The sequence below is a fragment of the Alexandromys fortis genome, unplaced genomic scaffold (genome assembly GCF_014885135.2).
Source record: "Alexandromys fortis isolate MF-2015 unplaced genomic scaffold, M_Fortis_MF-2015_v1.1 scaffold_8_9099976_23576923, whole genome shotgun sequence".
NCBI lineage: Eukaryota > Metazoa > Chordata > Mammalia > Rodentia > Cricetidae > Alexandromys > Alexandromys fortis.
Window position 1 is genome coordinate 10,956,982 of NW_026067899.1, and position 26,495 is coordinate 10,983,476.

At 35.9% G+C, this 26,495-nt stretch overlaps 2 protein-coding genes across 17 annotated transcripts in view; one reads left to right on the plus strand and one right to left on the minus strand.

Annotated features, from left to right (window-relative positions):
- Positions 1-9,499, plus strand: part of LOC126488921 (lymphocyte antigen 75-like) — a 115,433-nt gene extending 105,934 nt beyond the window's left edge. The window contains 4 exon segments of the mRNA XM_050122792.1: positions 1,337-1,453; positions 3,075-3,245; positions 5,407-5,433; positions 9,014-9,499. Coding sequence (XP_049978749.1) covers positions 1,337-1,453; positions 3,075-3,245; positions 5,407-5,433; positions 9,014-9,210 — 512 coding nt within the window. The 3' untranslated portion in view covers positions 9,211-9,499.
- Positions 9,500-11,149: 1,650 nt separating this feature from the next.
- Positions 11,150-26,495, minus strand: part of Marchf7 (membrane associated ring-CH-type finger 7) — a 37,316-nt gene continuing 21,970 nt past the window's right edge. For 3 of the 16 annotated variants that reach the window (XM_050122665.1, XM_050122690.1, XM_050122680.1), the window contains exons 4-9: positions 25,379-25,546; positions 22,569-23,667; positions 20,677-20,846; positions 18,354-18,463; positions 16,254-16,367; positions 12,682-14,846 (exon numbers count right to left, since the gene is read on the minus strand). In XM_050122665.1, coding sequence (XP_049978622.1) covers positions 14,631-14,846; positions 16,254-16,367; positions 18,354-18,463; positions 20,677-20,846; positions 22,569-23,667; positions 25,379-25,546 — 1,877 coding nt within the window. In that variant the 3' untranslated portion in view covers positions 12,682-14,630. Of the gene's footprint in view, positions 14,847-16,253; positions 16,368-18,330; positions 18,464-20,676; positions 20,847-22,568; positions 23,668-25,378; positions 25,547-26,495 lie in introns of all 16 variants that reach the window. The other 13 variants (XM_050122700.1, XM_050122707.1, XM_050122715.1 and 10 more) reach the window with 10 other exon arrangements.

Consider the following 26,495-nt stretch of genomic DNA (forward strand, 5'->3'; position numbering starts at 1 on the left):
TGGTATGCATAGCATGAAACGCCTACGAGATTAAAAATGGTGGACGTGGAAAGCCATGCTGCATTCTGACTTTAATGTGTAGTGAAGGTCAGACTTCACTTTTCAGTTTAAAAGCCCTTTTATAATCACACAATTAATTATCATCAAATACCATTTAGAAAAACATATGTAAATAGGTTAAAAAAAAAAAAACAAAGCCTAAATTGGACCACCCTGAGATAATCATTGCTAACATTCTGGTAACTGTGGCCCTAATCTTTCAATGTCATAAAAAAGCTCTAATGATTATGCCCGGTAAAAGCAATCAGTGTACAGTTCAATGTGTGGTTAATCATTGTGCCTGTTTGGAGTGGACAGCCTGGGATTAACACAGAATATGCTATTACAGATTGCTCAAGGTGCTTTAGGTTTTCTGATATGTCTCACCAAGTTTTCCCAAAGGAAGTTGTTCTTCTCATTTTTACTGATTGTCCATCTATCAGTTCCTAGTTTTCTACAATAAATGCTGAACGGGCTAGTCTGCAAATCTGGTGGTTTCACTTTTCATTCTTTGCAAAATTATCACTTTTGTGTGGGTGTATGTTCGTGGGAGCATGTGCACCACATGTGTCTGTGTTTGGAGGACAACTTTTGGGAGTTGGTTGGTTCTTGCCTTCCCCCTTACTGAGGCAGGGTCTTAGTCATTTCTGCTGCTGTACTTCATACTACCGGCTCAGTTCTCCTGTGTGCACCCCTATTTCTACATAAGCATGCAGGGATTACAGATATGTGTAATTACAGCGGACTTTTTTTTAAAATATTTATTTATTTATTTATTGTACAATATTCTGTCTGTGTGTATGCCTGCAGGCCAGAAGAGGGCACCAGACCCTATTACAGATGGTTGTGAGCCACCATGTGGTTGCTGGGAATTGAACTCAGGACCTTTGGAAGAGCAGGAATGCTCTTAACCTCTGAGCCATCTCTCCAGCCCCTACATCGGACTTTTTATGTGCAGGGATTGAACTCGGGGTCAGGCTTGCAGGGCGAGCTAGCACTTTACCTGCTGAGCTCCCAGATCCCAAATTTCATCTATTTTTTTTAAACCAGTGAGAACTTTTCACACATTTCTAATGACATACGATTTTTTTTTCTTTTCTTGAGACAGGGTTTCTCTGTAGCTTTGGTGCCTGTCCTGGAACTAGCTCTAGTGGACCACGCTGGCCTCAAACCTCAAACTCACAGAGATTTGCTTCTGCCTCTCAAGTTCTAGGATTAACGGTGTGTGTCACCACCCCCTGACTTTTTTTTTTTTTCATTGATTCTTGACATTGGTTTTCTTTTCAAATTATTTCAGGAGCAGACATGATAAGTATACACAACGAAGAAGAAAATGCTTTTATACTGGACACTTTACACAAGCAATGGAAAGGCCCGGATGACCTCCTGCTAGGCATGTTTTATGATACCGATGGTAAGTGGTATTTACCCTGTGAGACATGATTAACTGTTAGTGAGACTTAGGATATTTGGTTCCTTAATTCTCTACATCAGTGGTTCTCAACCTTTCTACTGCTTTAAAACAATTCCTCATGGTGTGGAGACCCCAACCACACAAATATTTTCATTGCTACTTCATAGCTATCACTTTACTGCTGTTATGAACCAAACATCAATAAATATCTGTGTTTTCCGATGGTCTAAAGCAACCTGTGAAAAGATTGTTTCCCCCCCCCCGCCCCCCAGGGGTCATGACCCACACGTTGAGAACCACTGCTCCAGATGAAATGCATGTCTCTGGCACTGCATTTTCCAATGTGCACCAGACACTAGTATCCACAGTGTTTCCCCAAGTCACTCCAAGTGCTTCACAAATGGGAAACACAGTTGATCCTCTTACTTGAATCAAAGTGTCATTAGAGGGTTAGTATTTTCTTAAGATGCCATGGATTACAAGAAGTGTTACTGTTTTCTGTTAATAGGGTAGAGATAAATTCTCTTTTCCAGGTTACATAATAGGAATATAAATTTTATTAGTATGCAACACTATAAAGCATTTGTATTTTATAGTGTATAATATATAATTATATATTATAGTATAATATACAAATATATAAAGCATGTATATACATATATACAGAGGTATTAGTCACATACTTTAAAAAAGATTTTATTATGTATGCAATGTTCTGCCTGTATGTTTGCCTGCACGCCAAAAGAGGGCACCAGATCTCATTATGAATGGTTGTGAACCACCATTTGGTTGCTGGGAACTGAATTCAGGACCTCCGGAAGGGCAACTAGTGTTCTTAAACCTCTGAGCCACCTCCCCAGCCCCATTAGTCACATTGTTAAATGTCATGAAATGACTGTAGGCCCATATTTCTGTATGGCACAAGAGCCATTAGCCCAGTCTGAGCTGTCTCTGCCTTAACAATAGCCAGGATGTGCTGCTCCTAGCTTCTTTTGTTAAATGTAGATCACCTGAGAAGAGATGTTGACTGAAGCTGATGACTTAAAGAGTTTAGAGGTTCGGTGCTTCCTTCTTTTGTAATTTGGAGGATGTCTTATAGAGATTCTAATTCATGGCCTACCTGATTGTTATATGCAGACGAATTGAGCCTAGGCACCTGGTTGCCTAGGAGACAGCCTAATGTGTTCCCGCTCTATTGATATGAGGATATATAAGCTGTTTGGAGAATAAATGAGAGATCTTTGGAGAGAGATCTGGCCTTTCCATGAGGACCGTGTAAGCTGTGTCAGTTTTATTCCTCGCGACTCCATTCCAGCCGGGTTAGGGAATCTGTGTTGGACCCACACGGGCTCTGACAAATGACTTAAGTTATTAATGTTATTAACTATTTTTAAATTATTTCACCAAAACGTTTTTCTTCACAAAAACGACACCTTTTCCAGAATTCTCTTTAATTCACCTTTTGATAGGATATAGTGTTCCTTCTACAACTTTTACTCCTACAACCAAAAATTAGATCATAAATATGTAAGTTTCTACCTTGAATCTAAATCTTTTCCTTTGCATCTTCTTAACACCTTTGAAAACTGTCATAATGTTGAAACTATTCCTCAATTGACAGATGCAAGTTTCAAGTGGTTTGATAACTCAAATATGACCTTTGACAAGTGGGCAGATCAAGATGGTGAGGACTTGGTTGACACCTGCGGTTTCCTGTACACCAAGACAGGCGAGTGGAAAAAAGGAAACTGTGAAATTTCTTCTGTGGAGGGGACACTCTGCAAAGCTGCAAGTAAGTGAGACTGCCTTCTTCCACTCTAGGAAGGATGAGGCACACAGTTCTGGAATACTTTTCTTAGACATAGTACGTCTCACAAGTCAAGAGATTGACTTTAGAATACGGCTTGATGGAAGTCAGCCATCCTTACATTTCAGGAGTGGAGCTGGATCAAGGGAATCAGACATAATTTATTCTGTGTGCCTATTCTTAGGAGGTCCTAATAGTCCATAAATTTCTTGTTTTTCAAACAAATTTCCATATCCTCTTCGCCTGTGATCTGACTGAGAAGTAGTAAAGAATAATATTGAATAATCTTAAAATTCTAACATTAAGGAATTAGATTCCCTACAAAACTAATACCTTTTGTTTAGGCAAAAAAAAGACATATTAAAATTGCATCATATTTCATGATTTATTCTGTATTAAAATATACTTTCTGATCTATCAAAGTTTAACAAAATTAAAATGTTCCACAATGTTTTCATGTTATATGTTAAACCCTGAGTATAATTTGTTCTAAAATTCTGAGTATTTTTTCAGTCAGCAAATGAAAAATGAGAACTATAAATGGTGTGGTCTGCTTAAAATGTGACTCAGCTCTTTTCCAGCTCAGCTCCTTTTTTTGTTTTGTTTTTCAAGACAGGGTTTCTCTGAATAGTCTTGGCTGTCCTGGGGCTCGCTCTGTCAACCAGGCTGGCCTTCAACTCACAGAGATCAGCCTCTGCCTCCAGAGTGCTGGGATTAAAAACCACCATACCTGGCCCCAAATCCAATCCTAAATAGTCTTTCCTTAACTATGAAGCAAACTGTCCCTCTGGCTCCGAGTTTTCCCATTTCTGGACTCTACTCTTACTTTACCAGGCTCAGTCCTGGTTGTGGTTTTATAGGAGTGGCATCCCAACTTTAAGCATTTTTGTTTTCCTATACGTGTGTGGATGTTGTGAGCTGAGTCTAGAGAGAGATGACTCAGTGGCTAAGATTGCGGGCTGGAGAGATAATTCAGAGGTTAAGATCACTGACTGCTCTTCCAGAGGACCCTCGATTAATTCACAGCACCCATGTAGCGGCTCACAACTGTCTGCAACTCCAGGAGCACCAAGCACACACATGGTGTAGAGACATGCATACAGGCAAAACACTCATTTACATAAAAAAATTAAAAATCACTGTCTTTTTAGCCTCCAGACGGTGGTAGGCTAATACCCACCCCCTTCAACTACCTCCATGCGTGCACACGCAGATTGGCTCCTTTCACCTACTGAGTTTGAGGGCACCATTACATAAAACAAACACTAGTTAAAAGTACCAGAAGAGGGCTGAAGAGATAGCTCAGAGATTAAGAGCACTTGTGGCTCTTGCAGAGAACCAGGATTTAGTTCCCAGCACATACTCGGCCAGTTCCAGTTCTGATGCCTCTTCTGACCTCCATGGGCACTAGGTATGGGACGGATTGCACATGTGTACATGCAAAACACTCAAATGCATGGAATGTAAAACTATTAACTAAATCAGTAAGAAGCACTGAGCAAATCCACAGAAATTTTTATGTCTCTAAAGACTCTCAAATCAGAATCATTTTATTTCTATCATCTATTTTTTAAAAATATTTATTTATTCATTCATTATGTATACAATATTCTGTATGTCTGCAGGCCAGAAGAGGGCACCAGACCTTATTACAGATGGTTGTGAGCCACCATGTGGTTGCCGGGAATTGAACTCAGGACCTTTGGAAGAGCAGGCAGTGCTCTTAACCACTGAGCCATCTCTCCAGCCCTCGTCTACTATTTTTTATAAAGCTCCTTTATTCTTTTCCAGCAACCAAGTCAGTATGCATTTTGTCCCGCTTAGGTATTTAATTTCAAAAAATTAAATTTGACATCAGGCAGTGGTGGTGCACACCCTTAATCCCAGCGTTCAGGAGGCAGAATTAGGTGGATCTTTGAGTATGACATCTACAGAGTGAGTTCCAGGACAGCCAGGAAACACTGAGAAACCCTGTCTCAAAACAAGGAAAATAAAAAACTATATTCAAAACAGGTAAGATAGATACTTGATGAAGCAGTAAAGATGGGAATATTAACCTCATAGAGTATCCATTTTAAACAACTGTATATAAAATAAATCTTAAGGCATCCTTAAATGTTTAATTTTCATTTCTTTTGTATTTTAGTTCCATATGACAAGAAATATTTATCAGGTAAGTAAACATTCTGGTCTTAAAATTTTCCATACATTAAAATATATATTTAAATTCTGGTATGTTAAGATACTACTATTAATCCATTTAAAAATATTATGTCGGTGCATGCCTTTAATTCCAGTACTTGAGAGGAAGGCGGATCTCGGAGTTGGAGGCCAGCGTGGTCTACAGAGTGAGTTACAGTAGAACCTGTCTTGAAAAACAAAAAAAACAGAATAACTATGTAACATAAAGACCTTTTATCAGAATATAGAAAGGTCTAAATAAAGCATCGCATTAGGGGCTGGGATGATGGTTCCATGGCTAAGGCCATTGGCTGCTCTTCCAGAGATCCCAGGTTTGACTACCCAGCACCACGATGATTCACATCTGTCTGTAACTCCAGATCCAGATCCGATCCTGTCTTCTGGCCTCCACGGGCACCAGGCATGTGCACAGGGCACAGACATACAGTCAAAACACCCATATACATAAAGTAAAAAATTAAATTTAAGAAAGACCTGACATTTAAAGTAACACATGCATGAAAGGACCCCCTTTTAACGTTTTTTTTTTTCTGTGGAGTGCTTATGTTTTTTATGGAAAAGAACTACATACTGTTTAGAGGTTAGACCCCATAGTCATAAGTACAGTTCATAAAACGTCTTATGCATTTTTAAAGAGGGGCAAGTATTACATGATTTGAATTCAAAACTATGTAAGGCAAGCATGGGACCCATCTACCTTACTGTAGTTTACCCTTACTGGACACCATTCTACCCATTTCTGTAACGTTTTGTAAGTTGGAGAACTAGGCGACGGGTGAGGGTCAGGGGCTGAGACGGGAGTAATGCAAACATGATTTACTTTGCCCTCCTTATTAATAGCTTAGTGATCTTTTTCATTTCCCTTCCTATATATAAACTGGTCTGTATTCCCTGCCAGTATGTAGATATACACTAGTGTGCAACTTGCATTCAATCCTTTCCATATATTTCCTATTATGAACAGTGATTCAATAAACAAATAACCTAGCACAAGTGTATGCTTATCTAGAGACTGCAAAGCTGAAAATGAAATCTGTAACTGATCAGTACTGGTCTTGGTATGGAGTTGTACTATTTTGCATTCCCAGTAGCAATAAGTATCCATGGTGAAAGTTCCAGATTTTCATCAATTAGTAACTTTTAACCTCTACATCACTGGGTATAATAGGGCAATGTGCACTCTTAAATGTTATGTGATGTTTATGTATCCACCAGTAGAACTCTGTCAAGTCACGATAGTTAACATCACCACCACCCATGTTCTTACCCTTCCGTTTAAAGGCCCACATCACCACCCAACCACTGGGCTCTATTAACACATCAGCTGGACAGCTGTTGCATCATTTCTATACCTGCATATTGCTCGTTGATCACAAGTACTCCGGGCACTCCTATTAGTCATTCTTCCATAACCTCCATCAATACAATATTGTCTGGCTAATTTCACTAAACACTTCCTCTCCAACCCAGTGCCTAACACAAGAGTTCTTCATGAACTTCACTGTGGCCTACAGTATGTGGATTTGTTGCTGTTGCTTTTTGTTTTGATGAGACAGCCTGGAACTCAATATAATCAAGCTGGCCATGAACTCAAATTGATCCACTTTCCTTTCCTCCTCAGTTACTTTATATATTACTCTGGCTTCTTCCACTCTGAAACTTTGCATATACTCTTATTTTTTCCTACTGCTTAGCTGTATTAAAACATTTTACTCTTGCTTCCTAATGGTTTAATTTCTACTTTGAAAAGAACAGGAATAGAGCAATCTACATTCTCTTTTCTTGACCAACATTCTTAAATATATCCTCCAAAATATCTTGTAACACAATAGTTCTGTTAGAAACCATGTACCTGTTCAGTGGTAAAACTGGGTCACACTGCCACTAGTGAGGCACTGGGAGCTTGATGTGCTTTATACTCACATGAAAGTAGTGCCCATTTCTGGTTTTGGTCATTCATGTGGGTGTATAACGAACTTACTGATTTTTCATTTTCCTGATGCCAGGCACTTCTAGGTGTGGTAAGCACATGGAAGTTAGTCTACCCGAGGATGCATGAAAGTATAGAAGAATCAGGTTAGCTGATCACAAAAAAATTAAAGTATATTACAGAGGAGACAAAGGCTATCCTAGTGTGTACAACCAAATGTTTGGAGCTTTTGCTATTGCCTATTTAATGGATTTAGGAAACTTGTTTGAATCATGCCCAGAATAAATTGTTCACAGTAGATAGTAACTTGAAATTTAGCAGTTTTAAATGATGGACTGTGGCTTTGGCCTCAATGACACTGTAACTTTGGTATGAAGACAGCACATTTTACCTAGTCAACAGAAAGTTTTGCAACTCACTCACAGGCCACTTGCATAACATGTGAATACAGACATACTGTGTCCCATCAATCTTGGCTGCTGTCCCACAAGTAAATCAAAAGGTCTTTTGAATCTGTGAATATGTATCTCTACACAATCCTAGATTATCATGCTATTCTTTCAGCCTAAAATGTAGTTTCGCTACATTTCTGTATGTTATCACTAAACTATATATATTCCTATGTTATTGTACATCAACACTCAATGTGTTCATGTGGGTAGAGTCAAAAGGCAAACACTTTAAGACTGTAACACTTAAGGTAACTATAAAAATTATCATTTGAACTAACAATTCATAAGTCTTGGCTTTTTTTTTTTGAGACACAAGTTGACCTCAAACTCTCTGAGAATTACCTTAATGTTTTTATGATTTCCTGACCTTAAGACATTTGGCCAGAGCTAGCAAACTCATCTCTAATCTTTTAGGTCATACTTTAAGAAGCACTAGTTAAAATATTTAGCATATTTAAGTAAAAATCCATCTGCAATGAAGTTGTAATTTGGAATCCTTTATTATGTATAACACATCTGCCATCCCAGTTACTAGATGTTAAACTGCATTCTTAGAGAAAGATCAAGTTTTGACTAGGCAACACCTGAAAGGCCGCACATATCTGTAAACCAGGGGATCCACACACACGGTACTATATGAAGAGAAACAAAAATGCGGATACTGTAGCTTTTAGTGTTATTTCTGTGAGGCAAATTATAAATATCAAAGGCAGACAGACCATTAGACCCCACTAGATCCTCAAGAGAACAGTATGTGTGAATTCCAAAATTTTGAAGGAAGGGAAAAAGAGACATAAGTCATAGACAATGATATTCAGTAGAGCATAAAACTATAATGCTTTAATTCAAATTATTTAAAACAACTTCACTTTTATTGTGTATACACAAGTGTGCACCAGACATGCACATGGAAGTCAGAGGGCGGCTTGTAGAGGTCGGTTGGCTCCCCTCCACCTTGTGGGCCTAGGGAACAAATTCAGGTTATCAGTCTTATCCACTGAACCATTCTGCCTACCCAGAAGGACCAATCTCTAGTAAAGAACGTATAACTTTTTTCTAATCAGTTAGGAAATTGTACATGTAAATACATACAATGAAATGACTGCTCCAAATGAAATATTTCCAACTTGTATTCTGACTGCCTGTAATTTTTCTTTTTTCCCTTCTAGATAACCACATTTTAATAACAACTCTGGTGATTGCTGGCACAGTAACTCTGACAGTTTTGGGAGCAATTATTTGGTTCCTCTATAAAAGGAATGCTTGCTCTGGCTTCAGCGTCTTCTCAACCACACTGCAATCACCTTACAATGACGACTGCGCTTTGGTAGTTGCAGATGACGACTATGCTGTCCAGCTGGACTAAGACTTCAATATTATCAAACCATCATATCAAATACCTTTAATGATTTCCTGTGCAAGGCTTTGATATAAAAGTTACCATAGAAAACTGAAGCTTTTTCCCCCCTTTATTTTCGTTAATATTTTCATGTACTCGCTGTGACAAAATAGAATGTTTTGGTTCATTTTTTCTTAAAAAACAGGTTTTAGAAAAGAAACAACTATAGATCTAACTTCGAAGTTTTCTTAGGTAATTTTCATTTGAGTATATGAAACCTCCGTGTACAATAAAGCTGCTAAAGTGCTGGGTCTTATTACTTCTTCCATTAAGTTCCATTTTATCCTGCAACAACTCTACTTACTGATAGCACCAGGAAGAAGCTGAACAAAGCCTGCCCTTTAATAGTGATCTCACTGGCTATGGTGACAATGGTGACAATCAATTCCTTTGTTTCTCTTAAAGAGGAAGACATTTTACAGATTCTGATACTCCACACTTGTTTATTGTTTTTATAGAACATTTGGGACAAGCAGTATTTAATTATAATCAAATAATTATGTTACAGATTCTTCCAAAGAAAATACAGCTCTAGCTAAGAGGTCATGGAGATGGTGGCCAGCTGGTTTAACCTGTGTGTCTCTTGAGCAAAGACTTCCTAGACCACCCTATCTTTTAACTACACAGGGTAGATCAGGGTGGATCCTTTTCCAACACTATGAGGAAATTATATATTTTGATGACACGAAAACCATGCATGCCAGATCTGAGGGAAAACAAGTACAACCCTAGAGATAATGTTCAGTTTTTGGTATCCCTAACATAGTTTTTAAAGAGTCATCATCAGTATAAAAATAGAAGAAAGCTCAAGTAATTCTGATTTCCTTTAGAAGTTTTATTACTTCAGAGATAGTACTGGAAAATACTTCATCTAATGTTACATGTTTTCACTATGAACCAGAAATATGCCTTATCACAATTAGTGACACTACATATTTCAATAGCTCTGTTTTTGAGAGTCTGTATAGCACAAGGTAGCTTCCAATTGGCATCCTACCTGCTAATATCATAGGTATGACGGATTATGGCATCTAATGGCACTCCTAACCACAAACTGGTGATGACTTACCAAGAGTCACATGATACTAAAGCAGCAAGTGTTATAGCAGGTCACACTAGCTGTAGCATTCTGTAAAGGATCAACCTTCTTGTCAGCTATTCAGAGTGCTAACAGGGAATATTAGCTGGTCGTTGTCCCCTCCTTTTCTTACTATTTTTTTTTTTTAAAAACTGGTATCAATCCTATTACCTCCTGTAAGCTGATAGCCTGAGAATATCCACTTAGCTACTATCTGTATGTGGCTATTTAAATTAAAATTAAATGCAGTTTAAAATCATCCACGGCTTGTTATTATCTTATGAGAACCCTATCTCAAAACAAACAAACAAAAGGTATTTTTTACTTAAGACAATATATCGCTAAGAAAAGTTTAGAGGGGGCTGGAAAGATGGCTCAGAGGTTAAGAGCATTGTCTGCTCTTCCAAAGGTCCTGAGTTCAATTCCCAGCAACCACATGGTGGCTCACAACAATCTGTAATAGGGTTTGGTGCCCTCTTCTGGCCTGCAGGCATACATACAGACAGAATATTGTATACATTAGAGCATGTTCAGGGGCTGCAGAGATGGGTCAGGGTTAAGACTATGTGCTCTTTTTGCAGAGGACTTGACTCCCATTATCAGCACTTTCGTGGCAGCCCACAACTGTCTCTAATTACAGTTCTAGGAGATCCAAAACCTAAACTCTGACTTCTGGAGATAATGCATGGACATGGAGCAGTCATATGTGCAGGCAAAACACTCACACACATAAAATAAAAAAGTTGAGGAACTAGTTTAAAGTCATTGCATCAAACAGTTGAAATTTCTCACTGGAGACCAGTTTAAAAGGAAAAAGTTCAAACTAAATCAATCAGTATCACTTTATTTCAAGCCAAGGTTTTACATTAATACCAACAAACTAAGCGTAGACAAACTGCTTATTCACATTTGAGAAATTACATGGTTTCTATTTAGATGTTGAAAAGTTGTTGCCACAACATTGGACTAATCTGAAACCACCAGAAAGTATAAATGTGTATCCTAAGGGTGTTGACAGTGGAAACTGTTATGGAAGTTTACATGACCATGACCATAGTGCAAACTCATTCATGTTGAATAAGTAATTCATCTGTTTTTGCAAAGGTCGTGAAAAATATTAACAATCATCAAAGAAATGCTCAGAATCACCAAGGACCCAAACAGGTTCTATATATTCTATTCCTCGATAAAGAGTGACAACACCACACACAGCGAAACCAGTGTTTTCAACTTCGAATGTGGGCTTAAAAAAATATTCTGTTAACTTGAGATTTTCATTAATTTTTAACCAAATATCATTTGACTGGCAATTCTGATATAATTTACAGCTGTAATATTCCTGAAAGGAATACCTACATACCATGGCCTATCAAATATAATCTACATTTTTGCAAATCAATACAAAAGTTATCCATCATTTCTATATCTTTTACATACTTTTTTCTTAAAAATTAGGTTTTATTGCTAAGTGAATTTAGAATTCAAATTAAATTTGGAAACCTAATATAATTATGCTCTTCAAACTTCCTGTTCTTTAAAAAAAATTTAAACACTGGAAGAAAATGATTATCAAAATGTGGCTGTAACTTAAGGCATTTAAAAAGGAAAACTAATTAGGTGCCATTGGCATTTTATTTCAAAAGTACATTTTATCTGAGTTTTCTCACTAGCAAGAGACTAATACACAAACATTTTCCCCCATAAATATGACTACAGTAATTGTAACACAGAGAAAAAGTTGATGAGCATTGCTTAGATATTAAAAGGGAGGGTGATGCTTTACCACTCACCTAAAAGAAAACAATGCTTCTGATTACACATTATAAACATGAGATTTGCTGGCCAATGTTAAAAAGTCCAGTTGAAGAATTTCAATTCAGCAACACTTGAGAATGAATATATATTTACATTTATACATGTAGGTATATATATTCATTTTATATATAGTCAATATTTCTAATAGACATTCCCCCACAAAATTATTCATACTTAATTGCCACTATTAATAAACATGTTTAAGGAGCATCCATTTGTCTTAAATGAAGTTAGGCAATATCAAATGTTCTGTTATGGTCTCCATCTTCTTCAGACTCATCCTCTGAAGCTGTTGAGAGAAAACAGGATTATCAAGAATGATTTTAAGGGTGACAAGAATGTGACTTGTAAACATGAAGCCAGAACAGCAATGACTTGTAAAAACAAAAATCCCAATTTAGTATACTGTTTGATCAAAATGATAAGTTATCATGATAGTGTTAGGGTGGCTTGTTGTGGGTGATGCCCATTCAAAATGTTCCCACCCCCACATCTTTACTGTGATGCTAGATAATTTCCATATAATGAAAATGCTTAAAAATGTGGTTTAAGAGCATTTTTCAAAAATGTTTCTGAGACCAGCTTGTGTTCACAGTAGCTAATGATATGTATATAAACATACACCAGAGGAAAAGTGAATTTAAGGCAAGTGCTCTCACACACCTGAGTAGAATCTGGCTTATTACCGCTGCATGTTTGATGCATCCGATGAGAATGAAAAAAAATGTACATAGAATAATAGGTTATGGATGTTCTTGCAATTTACATCACAGCTATGTCTATACAATGCCAAGGAAAAGCTCTATGATATAAGTAAAGCTTTATATAGACACAGCCTAACTTAAAATAATTGGCTTCAGAAAAAACAAACCAAAACCAGTAACAACAAAAAACCTGCTGCTGAGATTATCCCCATGTCTCCAAATTCTCAGAAACATTGTTTTTATAATATCTCCTACCTCAATTTACTCAATGGCCATTATTTAATATAAAACATCCTAGAATGTCTTTGGGATAGCCAAGGCAAGAAGAAGCTATGCAATACGTAATCTGATTTATAAGTTCCTTAAGATAAACATCAACTAATCTCTTTACTATTATCAAGAGCAAAAAAGCTTAATGAATGCTCTCTAGGATACTAGATCAACCCAAACTAAGAGCTGGAAAAATGTTAACATTTATGGATAAAATCTACTTAAAGTAAGTGCTATCCAGCTCATGACTGACATAAACCCTGTTGTGATGCTCTATGTTTACATATCACACTGCTGCATTGTGTTTTAGGGAGTATCGTGTTTCTAGTGATTGATTCCACAGGAAGATACAACTTGGCTAGTTTTCAGAATGTAGCAATACTCCAGTCATTTGAGATTCATTTGAGGCCGCACCATCTTCCACTGTCAGCTAAAGTTGTCTATATTTTACTTCTAGCTTTTTCTTCTCTCTTGCATACAGAAAAAAGACCATGTTATGCTTAGGAAATTATGTTTTAAATGAAAATACTTTTTTCAAAGTCAGAAAGCTTGGGGAAAAAACACTGAAACAAATGACCACAACAGTAGCCTACCAAAACAGAAATTAAAATTTTCAGAAAAAAAACTGAACTTTTGTATTAGTCAATGAGCTATTTTTTTATTAATATTACAAAGAAAAAATTCACAGTAAGCAGTAATTCCAACTAGCTCCTTTACTTTCACGTATGCTAATAAAAAATACCTAGAATGTGCTGATTTTCTCTTAAATCCTGTTAAAACCTAAAATTAGTACAGGCATAAAAACTTAAAAAGGCTAGATCTTAGAATATTTAAAGAAGTAAAAGATTTTTATGAGGACAGATCCTTCTCACATTATCTTCAAAGGATGCCAGACTTCCTTCTAGATAAGAGGTATTCTAAAGGCGGAAGTGCCTATCAACATGAAAACACATGTCAAACAATGGAGACCGCACTGGGAGGGAAACCTGTTGCTGAGGGTGAAAGCAAACAGGCAGGGATCGGATGGGTTTAATTTTCCCCACAAGTAGTTCTAAAGCCAATTTTGCCCTCGCCTGGTATGAAGCATCACGAACGTGCTATAATACAAGAAGATAGACAGCAGGTTGTGGAAATGCCTGTAAGATTTGGGATTAGGTGTCTTCACCCAACGAGAATGACAAAATGACCCTAAGAAATTTGAGCTGCCTGGAATTAAAGGTCCACAAAGAAATACCTATAAGTAAACAAAGAACAAGCAAAACCATTTTGTTATGGGCTCAAGCCTATTTTCCTGGAACCAAACACAAACCTAAATAAAGAATTCCTTCTATGATGTGGAATTTAATTAAAAAGTAATTTTTTTCATATATTAAAAATAAAAACCCTTAACAGATAGGACTTAATTTTATGTTTTCCTTTTAATCACATATAGTAAAATAAAAGTGGTTTACTGAAAATTAGTGATTAAAATTACCTCCTTTCACATATTAAACATAACTTAAAAAAATACGTTAAAAAAACTAGAGCCTATTTTCCAACCCATAGTATTCAAATAAGTTAACTGTGGTAGTATTAGGCCTATAACCAAAACTCAATTTGGTAGAAAAGAGTACATTAAGGTTTTGTTCTGTGGGTTTAATTTGCAAAAGTAAATTCAACAAATCTGGGGAGGGGAAATTCCACCTACTTTCGAGATCTTCCATATGTGCCTGAAGAGTTCTTGCAAGGTTAATAAACTAGAAACAATGCAGAAAGAAATACAGTAGTTTAAATGTTGCAAATGGATCTAAAGAGAATCACTACAGGAGATTTATTTCTACTTAAAAAGCCAAACACCGTTCTAATCCTTTAAACAGGGGTCTTTCTTCCCCAATGACATAAATTAACATTAAGGGTATTATGTTACATGTCTTACATAATCAGTTTTAATTAATCATGGGGAAACCCAGTATCATGAATAAGAGCAGATATAATCAAATAATCATTTCCAATAATACTGTCTTCCAAACACTTTCAAAAAACTTATGAAATCAATGGGGAAACAAAAAATTAGTTTTCTGGGCCTAAATGAACTAATGTTTGCCTGCCTAAACTTGATAGCTAACTCAAAGCTTGTATTCTTAACATTTTTTTTTAAAAGAAAGGCTGAATAGACCTTACTTATATATACTTTGTATGTTCTTCATTCACTAGAGTTAACAGCAAACCATTTTAGAAATCATTTTATAGTATTAACTCCAGTTGGGGCATATGACTTCTGAAGTACTTAAAAATTAACAGTAAAGTTAAGAGCATTCAAAATGATAGCTTTCTTTATTCTTAATGCAAGTAATTATTAATTGGGTCACTTAAATATCTATATAAAAATGAAGCAGAATAGTAATTTAGAAGTAACATGTATTTTGAACTATACATTTTATCATTTTCAGATAAAACAGGTTACATTAACACAAACTCAAATTTTATATACTTAAAAATTATAAAAATGGTTAATTTTACACATATTTTATTGTGTTACAGACACATTTCAATATAGGAAGAATTAAGAATGTTGAATTAAAAATATTGCAATAAGACTGACACACAAAATGGCCAAAGCAACAGGGTATAAGTGTCTTTTGACTCACTGAGATAAAGAGCATTGACTACATATATCTCACAAAAAGCTAGCTTAAAAGTACAGGTAATATTAAAAATTATTTATTGCAACTAGTTCCTTCCTCAGTTGGTAATATTATTAGTTCAAGGGTAACTCTTTACAGGATAACATCAGGTAGTAAATCTTCCATATTCTTTTGGCCTCTGGAACTCAATTTTATGTTTCTAAGATGTAATGCTAATAAGGTCTTTTTTCCACAAATTCAAAATAACAAATTTTTCTGGGTGTCCAATTCTCCCTGAAATAATTCACTTACAAGAGCTGAAAAATCACTTCTTTCTCTAAACAAACTAAGACAAATTTAGGGTATCTGTCGTAGAAGATAGCACTTTCCTTTAAATATAGACTATTTTTATTGCTAAGAAACATTTACTCCCCGCCACAAGAAGAATTAGGATTTGAACACATGAACCAATTGGCTTTCCAAGACTAATTCTTGTAGCACTGTCTCCCTCCCTCCTTCCCCAATACTAATAGTACTTACTCGAACACGAGTGCTTGGTTCAATTGTATTTCCCATCATATCAGAAAAGCTTTGCTCACACAAGTGCAGTAAGACAACTAGGTAGAGACCAGAGCTGATAAACTCATACTCAGCCTTAAAGAAGAAGCACAGAAAAGAAACAAAGAATCAATACTAGGATTGTGACTGATGATCACTGTTTATCGGTAAACTAAAGAAATGTATTCCAACACAACTTCTAGAAAGGTATACAGTCAGCTACTGCCTTACACAGGTGTGATCTTTCCTCATTCTATCTAATTATTTATATCAAAGTTTACCTTTTAAATCATATGGTGAGATAACACATATTTTGGTTTTTTGTAAAGCTCCTAACAGATTTCCTTTTACAAACAAAAATTATCTCAGTCTTCTTTACAATAACCTAAATGTATAACATGCACTATAATTTATACTGAAAATGATAACACTAGTGGTATTTTTTTTTTAAATCCTGTTAAAGGTAACACACTGATATTAGCATGGTTTTTTTTTTGGTCATGTTGGGAATGGAAGACTCAGAAATTCTAAATAGTTTCAAAATTGTTATGAGTACCCTCCTCCTTTATCTTTTTGCTTTCATGGTCTTGGGGAATAAACTCACGGTCCCAGAAATACCAGGCTAGCATTGTACCAATATAAGTACAGCTCTGAACACAAATTAGGATATAGAGATTAAAAAGCCAATCTGTCCCTTTAAATTTTACAGTGAAAAGGTCAATGTACCTGCTTTGGATGATAAACACATTTAAAATTAAGAATTGCATGCTAATATTAATTTTAGAAACTACTCATCAAATTCTACCTATCATTAAAAATTTGAAGTGAGCTGGGTGGTGGTGGCACATGACTTTAATCCCAGCACTAGGGAGGCAGAGGCAGGCAGATCTCTGTGAGTTCTAAGCTAGCCTGGTCTATAAGAGCTAGTTCTAGGACAGACTGTTACACAGAGAAACCCTGTCTCAAAAAAAACAAAACAACAAAAAAAGAACTTATTTGAAATGAAATCTTTAAATGTTTAATAATTTTGACATTATTTGCACTGAAACGGAAGTCATGTATCCGGGGAAAGTGGTTTATATTATTTCACTTTACATAGTTATAATGGCTGTATCAGGCATGGTGGCAAACTTTTAATCCCAGCACTGAGGGTTTGGGACGGGAGGGGTAGAGACAGAAAGATCTGAGTTTTAAGGCTAGCCTGATTGATATAGCAAGTTCCAAGTCAGCCTGAGATGCTATAAGTCCCTGTTTCAAAACAAAACAACCCAGTAACAAAAAGTGTTATCACCTTGCAAAAAATAAAATTTTTTAAAAAAAATTAAATTATATTGAACCAATCACTTAAAATTTAGGATAACTCTAGCCACTAGAATCCATGACTCATATAAGATAAAGCCAAGACTATCATTGCCTTTACAATGACTATACCTAGCATCTTCTAATACTTCTTTATTATGAAGAATGCAGGTCATTAAAATGATTAAATAAAAATCAAAACCCTTTATAATGAAAATATGTGACTTAATTTTGAGAGAATGTACTTCTAAAGGTAGCAAGAGAAAATAACTCTAGTCTAAGACAACAATATGTTTTATCTATATGCTGTAAGTCCATAGAGTTCATCACAAACTTTCAATGTGCATGTATATAAATTTGTATGTAGGTATATGCATGTGAGTTTAAGCATTCTCAGATGCCAGAGTTATGAGCCATCCAACATTAGTGGGAGCAGAACTCGGGTCTTCAAAAAAGAAACCTTTTATTATATGATTTCATCAACATATATTATCCCAAGCTGGTCAGCTATAAAATATAATAGACTGTAAGGTGGTGCTGTTGCCTACTTTGTGTCCAATTTCCTAAACTTTTATTAATTTTTAGGCTTACTTACAAAATCTGACAGTTTATCTTAAATTAGTCTTTTATTTAAAGGGAAATTTTTATGAAATTATAAACTCATATTAATTATGGTAAGAATATTACTAATGTAGGTTTTCTGACCATGACTTAATCTTTTCTTCAAGAGCTGTCCTTTAAGCACAGAACAGACACTTACCAAACTAGGCAAAATATACTAACTTGTTCATTTGCATGAGCTCTATGTAGTTCATGAATATCAAAATCCTCCAGGTTAAGTTGCAACTTCTCTTTACAGAGTTCACAGGTGGTTACAGCTTCTAATGAAGAACCTGACCCAAAAAAAAAAAAAAAAAAAAAAGAAAAAAAAAGTTAAATAGTAACTGGTACAGTTTTTCTGTCCTAAGATCAAGTTTAAAATACTGGAGGTAGACAAGCATGAAAGATATTGCATGGTATACACATAATGCATACAAAATTAATGACGTACAATGACAAATGTGCACGTCATGCTGTATTGCAGCATGCATGCCTCCACCCATCATTTGGAGGCCTTTTTTAATCCTACACACTCACACATCCTGTAATTATGGGATGCTGACAATGAGGCAAAGGAATGTCACCTGTACTTACTCCTTCTTCCTGAAGTACGCTGGCAAGTTACAAAAACAATGTTTAATGACATAGCATCTTAAACAGTAGTTAAAGGCCAGTATTTTCGGTACCACAGCATACATATGCAGACCTTATATGTGATCTAAGCAATGTGCCGACCCTGCTGACTCAAAGAGGAAAAAAAGAGATCCACCATTGTCCAGATAAAAGTAGTTCATTTCAGCCAATTAGTAGAATTAAGTCCTCCTATGTTTTATAACAATGCTCAACCCAAGATACACTAATAAAGAAGATGTTAATGGTGCCAGCAGGATACACAGCAACGGGCTCAACACTATCATGGTCTGGGAAGAGGATGAAGTGCAGAGTTACAGCTTACTGACTACAAACTTTCTATGTTGGGTGATGGAAAAGTTTTTGAAGTAACTACTAAAGTTACACATTGGAAAACAATCAAAGTGGTTAATTTTCCTTACAGTATTTTTGGTATAATTTTTTTTGGAAAACAGAAAACAAAAAACTTTTGTTCTGTCACACCCACTTCACTTTAGCAGGTGGTCATGTCTAATGACATATGTGGGCCTTTCCAATATTTGGGGATTATTAGATATGGCTACCAATTGAAAACTGTCCTCAAATAAGTTTTATGAGTAGCAGTGAACAGATCCAAACCCGATTACATTTTTTGAGTGAACTTGTACCAATCTACAACTAAAGACTGTGCAGACTGGGAAGAGTAAGAACATCATCAAACTCGTTTAAAAGATAGTCTAAAGGAAGTGTATGCAGTAAAGAATCTGCCAACATTATTAGTGGGGAGGGTTTTACTTTTTTTACTTGAGTAAGAGAGAGAAAATAAACAGAGACATCTGGAGGAGCCCAAAGCAAAGAGAGAAAGAAGTAGACTGGACAAGGTCAGCAGACTGAACATGGCCGGGGCTATCTGCAAAGGGGAGAAGAGCAGGGGAAAGACCATAGAGAAAGCATAGTAAAAGTACAAAGCGGGGGAAAGCCTTGCCATTGTGAAGAGAGGAGAGAACCAGCATACTGAGGGGAGGCTTTGAGATGATAACCCGTATTTGTGACACTGAAGGAGCTTGGAGGCCAGCATGCACTTTGATGAGCAACCACAGGCTGCTGAGTGAATCAGACCCATTTTACACAATTATTTCAGCTTACACAAAGTATAAACTTCTCTCACTTTCTTATCACCATTCTGACCGGAGGTCTGGTCTTACCCTAAAATCTCTTCTCCAAAACAGCCAATAAAAATAAGAACATTTCAATTCTGCCCCCTTCAGTAGCTTCCCATCATACTTAGATAAAAAAAGTTCTAGTCTCTACCTTTACAAGTCTTACATGAACTACTATTCTTTCTTATCCCAACTGCATCTACCAAACCTTTACCCAACTATTAATTGATACTAGTCATACCATACACCATTCAGTTCTTCAAATACACCTAAGTCTTTCTTATGAGCTCTACTCTGCTAAAATGTTCCTTTCCTTCTGAAAGCCAGTTCTGTATATCAAGGTCTAAAATTAAATGGTGTTTCCTAAGAAAGGTGCTCTCTTAATGACAGTAAGATGGGAACAGGTGCTTTTTATGTCTTGTGTACCACACTCTAAACCCCACTTCTGGAACTGTACTGGACTCTCCTACCAGTACACACAAAGGAACTCACTGACAACCTGCTAAATGACACAGGCAATAACTCTATCTCAATACACATAGCTGCTATATGGTGAGTGTGCTTGACTCAAAGGATTGTATATGCCATAACCACTGGTTAATTAAATTATATGGATTAAACAAGTATGAATACATTTAATAATACATTAGGAAAAGATTGTTAGCCAAAATGCCTACAGTATGTGTTATCTCTTGGGAAATGATTTGAAAACAAGTATCTAAAAGGGTGAATCTTACCAGAATTAATTTTGGCCTGTAACCACTTTTTCATACACTCTTGATGGACATACTGCAGACTCCCTGTGCATTTGCATGGCTCTATTAGTAAATTAGATGATGATGCAGCTGCCATTTGACAAATTCTACATAAGTCTCCTTCTTCTTCTTCAGAGTCCTCTAAAAGGAGGCTGAAAAATAAGGCCCAGATTTCAGAGATATCTTAATTCCTCCTAGCAGGTCATCTTCATTACAGAGAATTCCAGTCTTCCATTTGTACTCATACTGAGTACAAAAAAGTAAACAGTAAGAATAAAGCAACAATAGTAACAATTGAGGGGTCATGTTATTATGAATAAAAACTGTTATATAAGACCAGACATACTGTAACTCAGCTTCAAATAGTTTACCTTTTCTCTGGTAACACCCTTTAAGTTCACCTTTTTCACAATCACTAAGATTTTAATTACTGAAGTCTTCTAGATTATTTTAAATACAATAGTATAAGGGTAACATACACATCACTCTGTCCATTTTATCAACTGCAAAAGAATTCTGAAAATACTTCAATTAAGTACAGACTGGCTTGTAGTTTCTCATTGACACGTTATCAAAACTGACAAATTATTTGTATTCATTGAATCAAAATTTTAAAAATAGAAGACTTAAAAATTCTCTAGAACTGTACTCTCAACAATCTTACTAAATCATTTTAGTATACATATGTTTTAAAACATGCAACATTTTCTATTATCCTCTCTCTGTCCTCTATTTAACAGGCTAGCATGTACTATTCATATGAATTCACTTTATAACAAGCAAAGTTTCCTTGGCTCTGTATTTTGTTAGTTCACTGATAGCACATGAAAGAAGACTCAGTACACTGATAGTACTGAATGACGAACTGCTACTGAAACATAACCTGGGCAGTATGAGTGACTTTAGCAAGACTGAAAGAGACACACCGACAGTAAGGTGACTTTTTGTCCTAGTTTAATCAAAAACATGATATCAAGCCAAACTATCCTGAAAAGCTGAACATTTTGCCCTGTATTAAATGTTCTTCCCTTCATAATTTCAATAAGTAGATCCAATTTTTCTGTTTATTGACTTAACTGGTCAAGTCTTAAATTCTCATATATAAGGCAAAATACAATAAACACACAAATACACATACTACAAACTCTGTCTAAATAAATGCTCATTTAAAACTACATAAGTAGGATCTGGTATAGTACATTTCTTTAATACAAGCACATGGGAAACAGAAGCAAGTAAGTCTCTATCAGTTCCAGGTCAACCAGGGCTACATAATGAGATTCTGTCTCAAACAAAATAAAACATCAAAAACCAAAATTAAACCTAACTAGATAGAATAGTAAAGAATTATAGACCAGTCAAGATCAATAAATAAAACTATCTTTGAAGGTTAGAACTCTAAGTTATTCTTTAGATAGCTTACAATCAGAGGGAATTGCTACAATGAACAAGTATTAAAGCTAATATTACTAGGGGAGAGGAAAATTTAAAATCAGGAAAATAGCCCACAGCAAAATATATAAAAAAAGGAAAACTGAGAAATACAAAAATCAGTGGTGAACCAGTTAATTTATTTTAGGCTAATTGAGATTGGTGATGCTTTATCATTTGGTTCCTCTCCCCAATTAAATTCCATTTAGCAGCAGTCTAACTATAGAATTAAGGAATTAATTAATGTCTGTGTGTATCAAGATAAATTAAGATACCTTAAATTGTTTCTTGATAAAATTCATACCCTAGAACCTACCTTATTATTATCACCATTTTCCTGTAAGTCTCAGTAACACCATGTTTAAAGAAGAAAGCAGATGAGAGCCATTTTAAAACTTTAAACTGATCTAGCTTTACAATGTACAATGAATATTCAAATTTACCTTTCTTTTATTTTTTGCAGTTTCTCTGGGTCTCTTGAAGGTGCACTTTTAGCTTTATCACTTTTCCCATCAGCTGCGTTCCAGCCTGAAGGAATAATATCTACAGTAATCATGACATTGTCGGTCAGACTGCTTCCAAGTGTTGGTGGGACTGCAAACCGGAATAGGGAACCAGGAAGAATCCCTGCTAGTCCTGTACTTCTTCCACCCTGAGGCAAATCTGGTGTGGGGCCACCTGCAGAAACACTGCTTGCTGCTCCAGATGCTTGTGGTCTGTTGGCAGCAGCCCCAAGGGGATCACTCGGTGTTTCAAGGTGAACCACTTCATTTGATTCTCTTCTAAAAAGATGAGATCTAGGTGGGACATCTGACACAGATATCCTTGAAGATTCATCTCTTCCCTCTCGCCTCCTCCTAGAGAACAAAGGTGTGCATCTATTTCTAAGGGAGGAAGACAACCATGGTCCTGTACTTCTACCTTCTGATTCTTGATTAAAATTTTCCGTATCTGGTTCAGAGCTATGATTTTGGCTAAGAGATGACAAACCCCACCTTCGCCTAAGGAATCTAAATCCCTGAGAAGCTTCAGATGTCCTGCTATCACTGACTTCAGAAGATGATGCTCCATTACTCCGAGACTGTGAAGTCAAGGTTCTTGGAGAAATATAATTATCAGAACTCAATGATCTTGTATTCAAGGAATCTTGACCAGATCTTCGTGAAAAAAAAGTTGATGACATGCTAGAAGCTATCCGTGACAGCAATCTTCTAGTAGTACGCCTACCTTCATTGTCAGAAGATTCTTGAAATGGTCTCCGAGATGAACTAACCCTTTCTGAATTGCTTATAACTGGGGTTTCATCTCTACTTGAAAGATATGAAAATGTGGGATGTGAAGCATTTCGAAAAGATTCTGATTGTCTTGGAGAAAAATGTGATCTGAAAGAATTTCTGCTAGAGTTCCTAGAACTTGATATTGTTTGATGTTCAGAAGGCAATTGGTGATTGGTAGATGATGAATTCAACTGTAAATTGCTCACTGAATTCTCTTTTGGTCTTGCTCCCTGTGAATATGAAGAAGGAACTCTTTCTTGAACATCTATTTTTGAAAGAAGGGAAGGCAACCAATTATGAAATAATTTAATTATTATTAAATGTACATTTATTGACTACTGCCAGACTGAAAGACTAGGTTTGAAATGAATACTGCTATCTATAACAGCTTAACTATTATAGGAAAAAATTATTTCTGAAGTATTCCCAAGTAAACTCAATACTACAAATTCACATCAAAGTATGAAAGCTTATAAAAATAAGTTGCTGAAGCAAGTTGAATACATTAATGAGAGACCGATACAATAGAAGACGCTCAAGAATTGACACAGAACGTTAGTTCAAGTAAAACAGTACAATGATAAAAAAGCAAAACCATCCCAGACAAAGTCTTGAAGATTCTTATTCTATGCAAAAAGTTATTTTATGTGAATGCTATTGCCTTATATTTTTATAATATTCCTTGCTATTAACAGGTAAGGATTTCTTTAATTTTGGTTACTCATCAGGCATACCTTAGCCCTTTAATGCAGGTTTGGAACTGTGAGTCAATACAGGTTACTGCTAACAGCTATCTGGGCCAGGAAGGAGGAAGACAGAATTCCAGGCCTGGCTGGATTAGTTTGACCTTGTCTAAAGATCAACACAAGATAAAGACAGAACTCCACAAAGGGAGATTTAACTCTGAGTGGAGATAAGAAACATTATTACTCTTTTGTGAAAAATACTTCCTATAACCCTTGTATAACAGGTACATTTATTATTGGGCTTATATATGGAGACCACAGGAAGGATAAACTACAACAGGTTGAATCTATTCCTGTTCTGTAATTTGACTAAAACAAGCATAAACCCACTTCTGCACGATCCTTTTGTTAACTCTGATTAGTGTTCTTTTCCTTCGGTTACTTAGGCTTCTGAAAAGCTTAAGTCTACATACAGAGACAAAAACTGTACATGCTTGAAATTTTAATAAAATCAAAACAACCATACAGTTCCAAATAATTCTTAAAATGGTTAATCTGGGAGCCAGAAAGATAGCCCAGCAGTTAAGAGCACTAGCTTTATCAGAGGACTTGGGTTCCATTCCCCAAACCCACATGGTGGCTCTCAGCCATTTTTAACTTAATTCTAGAGAATCTGTCATGTTCTTCTGGCCTCCCTGTGCACCAGGCAAACAAGTAGAGCATAGACATATATGTGGGCAAATACAGCTATACACATAAAATAACTGATAAAAACGGTGCAATAAACAGTTATTTCATAATTCAGTTACAAGTACACATTAAAACTGTTGTAGACAAGCAGTACTGTAGTATGGAAGAATTATCTAGTTTTACTTTATTAACATATATAAAATTTTTTTCATGTATAAAAATTTTGAAAGCAGACAGAATCTGACTACTCAAGAACATCTGTTTTTAAACTATTTATTTTTTATTTTTATTGTTTTTTGAGGCATTGTTTTTGAGGGCAGCTTTGTAGCCTGCCCTTCTTGAAACTCATGCTATAGACCATGCTGGCCTCAAACTCAGAGATCTGCCTCCCAAGTGCTGGGATTAAAAGCATATGCCACCACTGCCCAGCTACATTGCTTATATTATTTTTCAAGTAAATCAAGATGCTAAAAAATTAGACAGTTCTGATATCCCCATAAGAAATTAAAATTTAATTTCTTCCACTGTATTGTTATCAATGTCACAGAGATCATGTGTACTAACATATAAGCTATACTTAACAAAGTAGTTTATACATACATGATGAAGTTGTGAAATCACCACTTCGGTGATTATAATCCATAAGATTGCTAATGGAGGAATCTGTTCTCCTCTCCAAATCTCTCCTTTCTCTAATCAGGTCTGTTCCAAATGAACCAAGTACCATTGATGAAGATCTGGGAACTTGATTATGCCTCCAAGAAGAATCTAAAAGTAATGCAAGAAATTTTATTTCAGAGAAGGCTTTCAAGCTTCATTTATCTTTAATACAGTAAAGATAACTATATCATTATAGCTATACCCAGTTATATAGCCAAGTTTAGCCAAAAAAAAAAAAATCACCACTAATGAACTAATCATCTCTTAATTACCTTCCTGTTCAAACATTCTTCTTTTTTGATACTGGGGACTAAACCCAGGACCTTAGGTATGGTAAATCTATGTATGTTAAACATTAGATCCTGCACACTGCAAATCTATTTTTATACATAACTTAAATGTCTCATTCTCTGCCCATGTATGACGTAACATTATGTTAAAATAATTATGAGTCAAAACTGAAAATCTGCCAAAGATACAGAACACTTCATAAAAAGTCAAAGTGAGGGCTAGAGAGATGGCTCAGAGGTTAAGAGCATTGCCTTCACATTGCCTGCTCTTCCAAAGGTCCTGAGTTCAATTCCCAGCAACCACATGGTGGCTCACAACCATCTGTAATGAGGTCTGGTGCCCTCTTCTGGCCTGCAGGCATATACACAGACAGAATATTGTATACATAATAAATAAATAAATATTAAAAAAAAAAAAAAAAAGTCAAAGTGATGATGGGAAACTACCCAAACCAGAACCAAAGTCAGGCATGGTAGCTTAATCTTAACACTAGGAGGCAGAAGCAGAAACAGGCAGCCAGGCTTCTGTGAGTTCAAGGCCAGCCTGATATATAGAGTGAATTCTAGGCCAGGGCTACAATAGGAGACTCAGTTTCAAAATAAATAAAAATTAAAACCAAGCAATTTTGATCTGGTAATTCAATTATAGAATCAAGTACAATTTTATCATGAAAAACAACTTTTCCCTATGTGGGGAATTGGACCTAAACATTTACATACTCTAAACATATATTCTATCAACCTCAGAAATATTTTTACTGTCATAT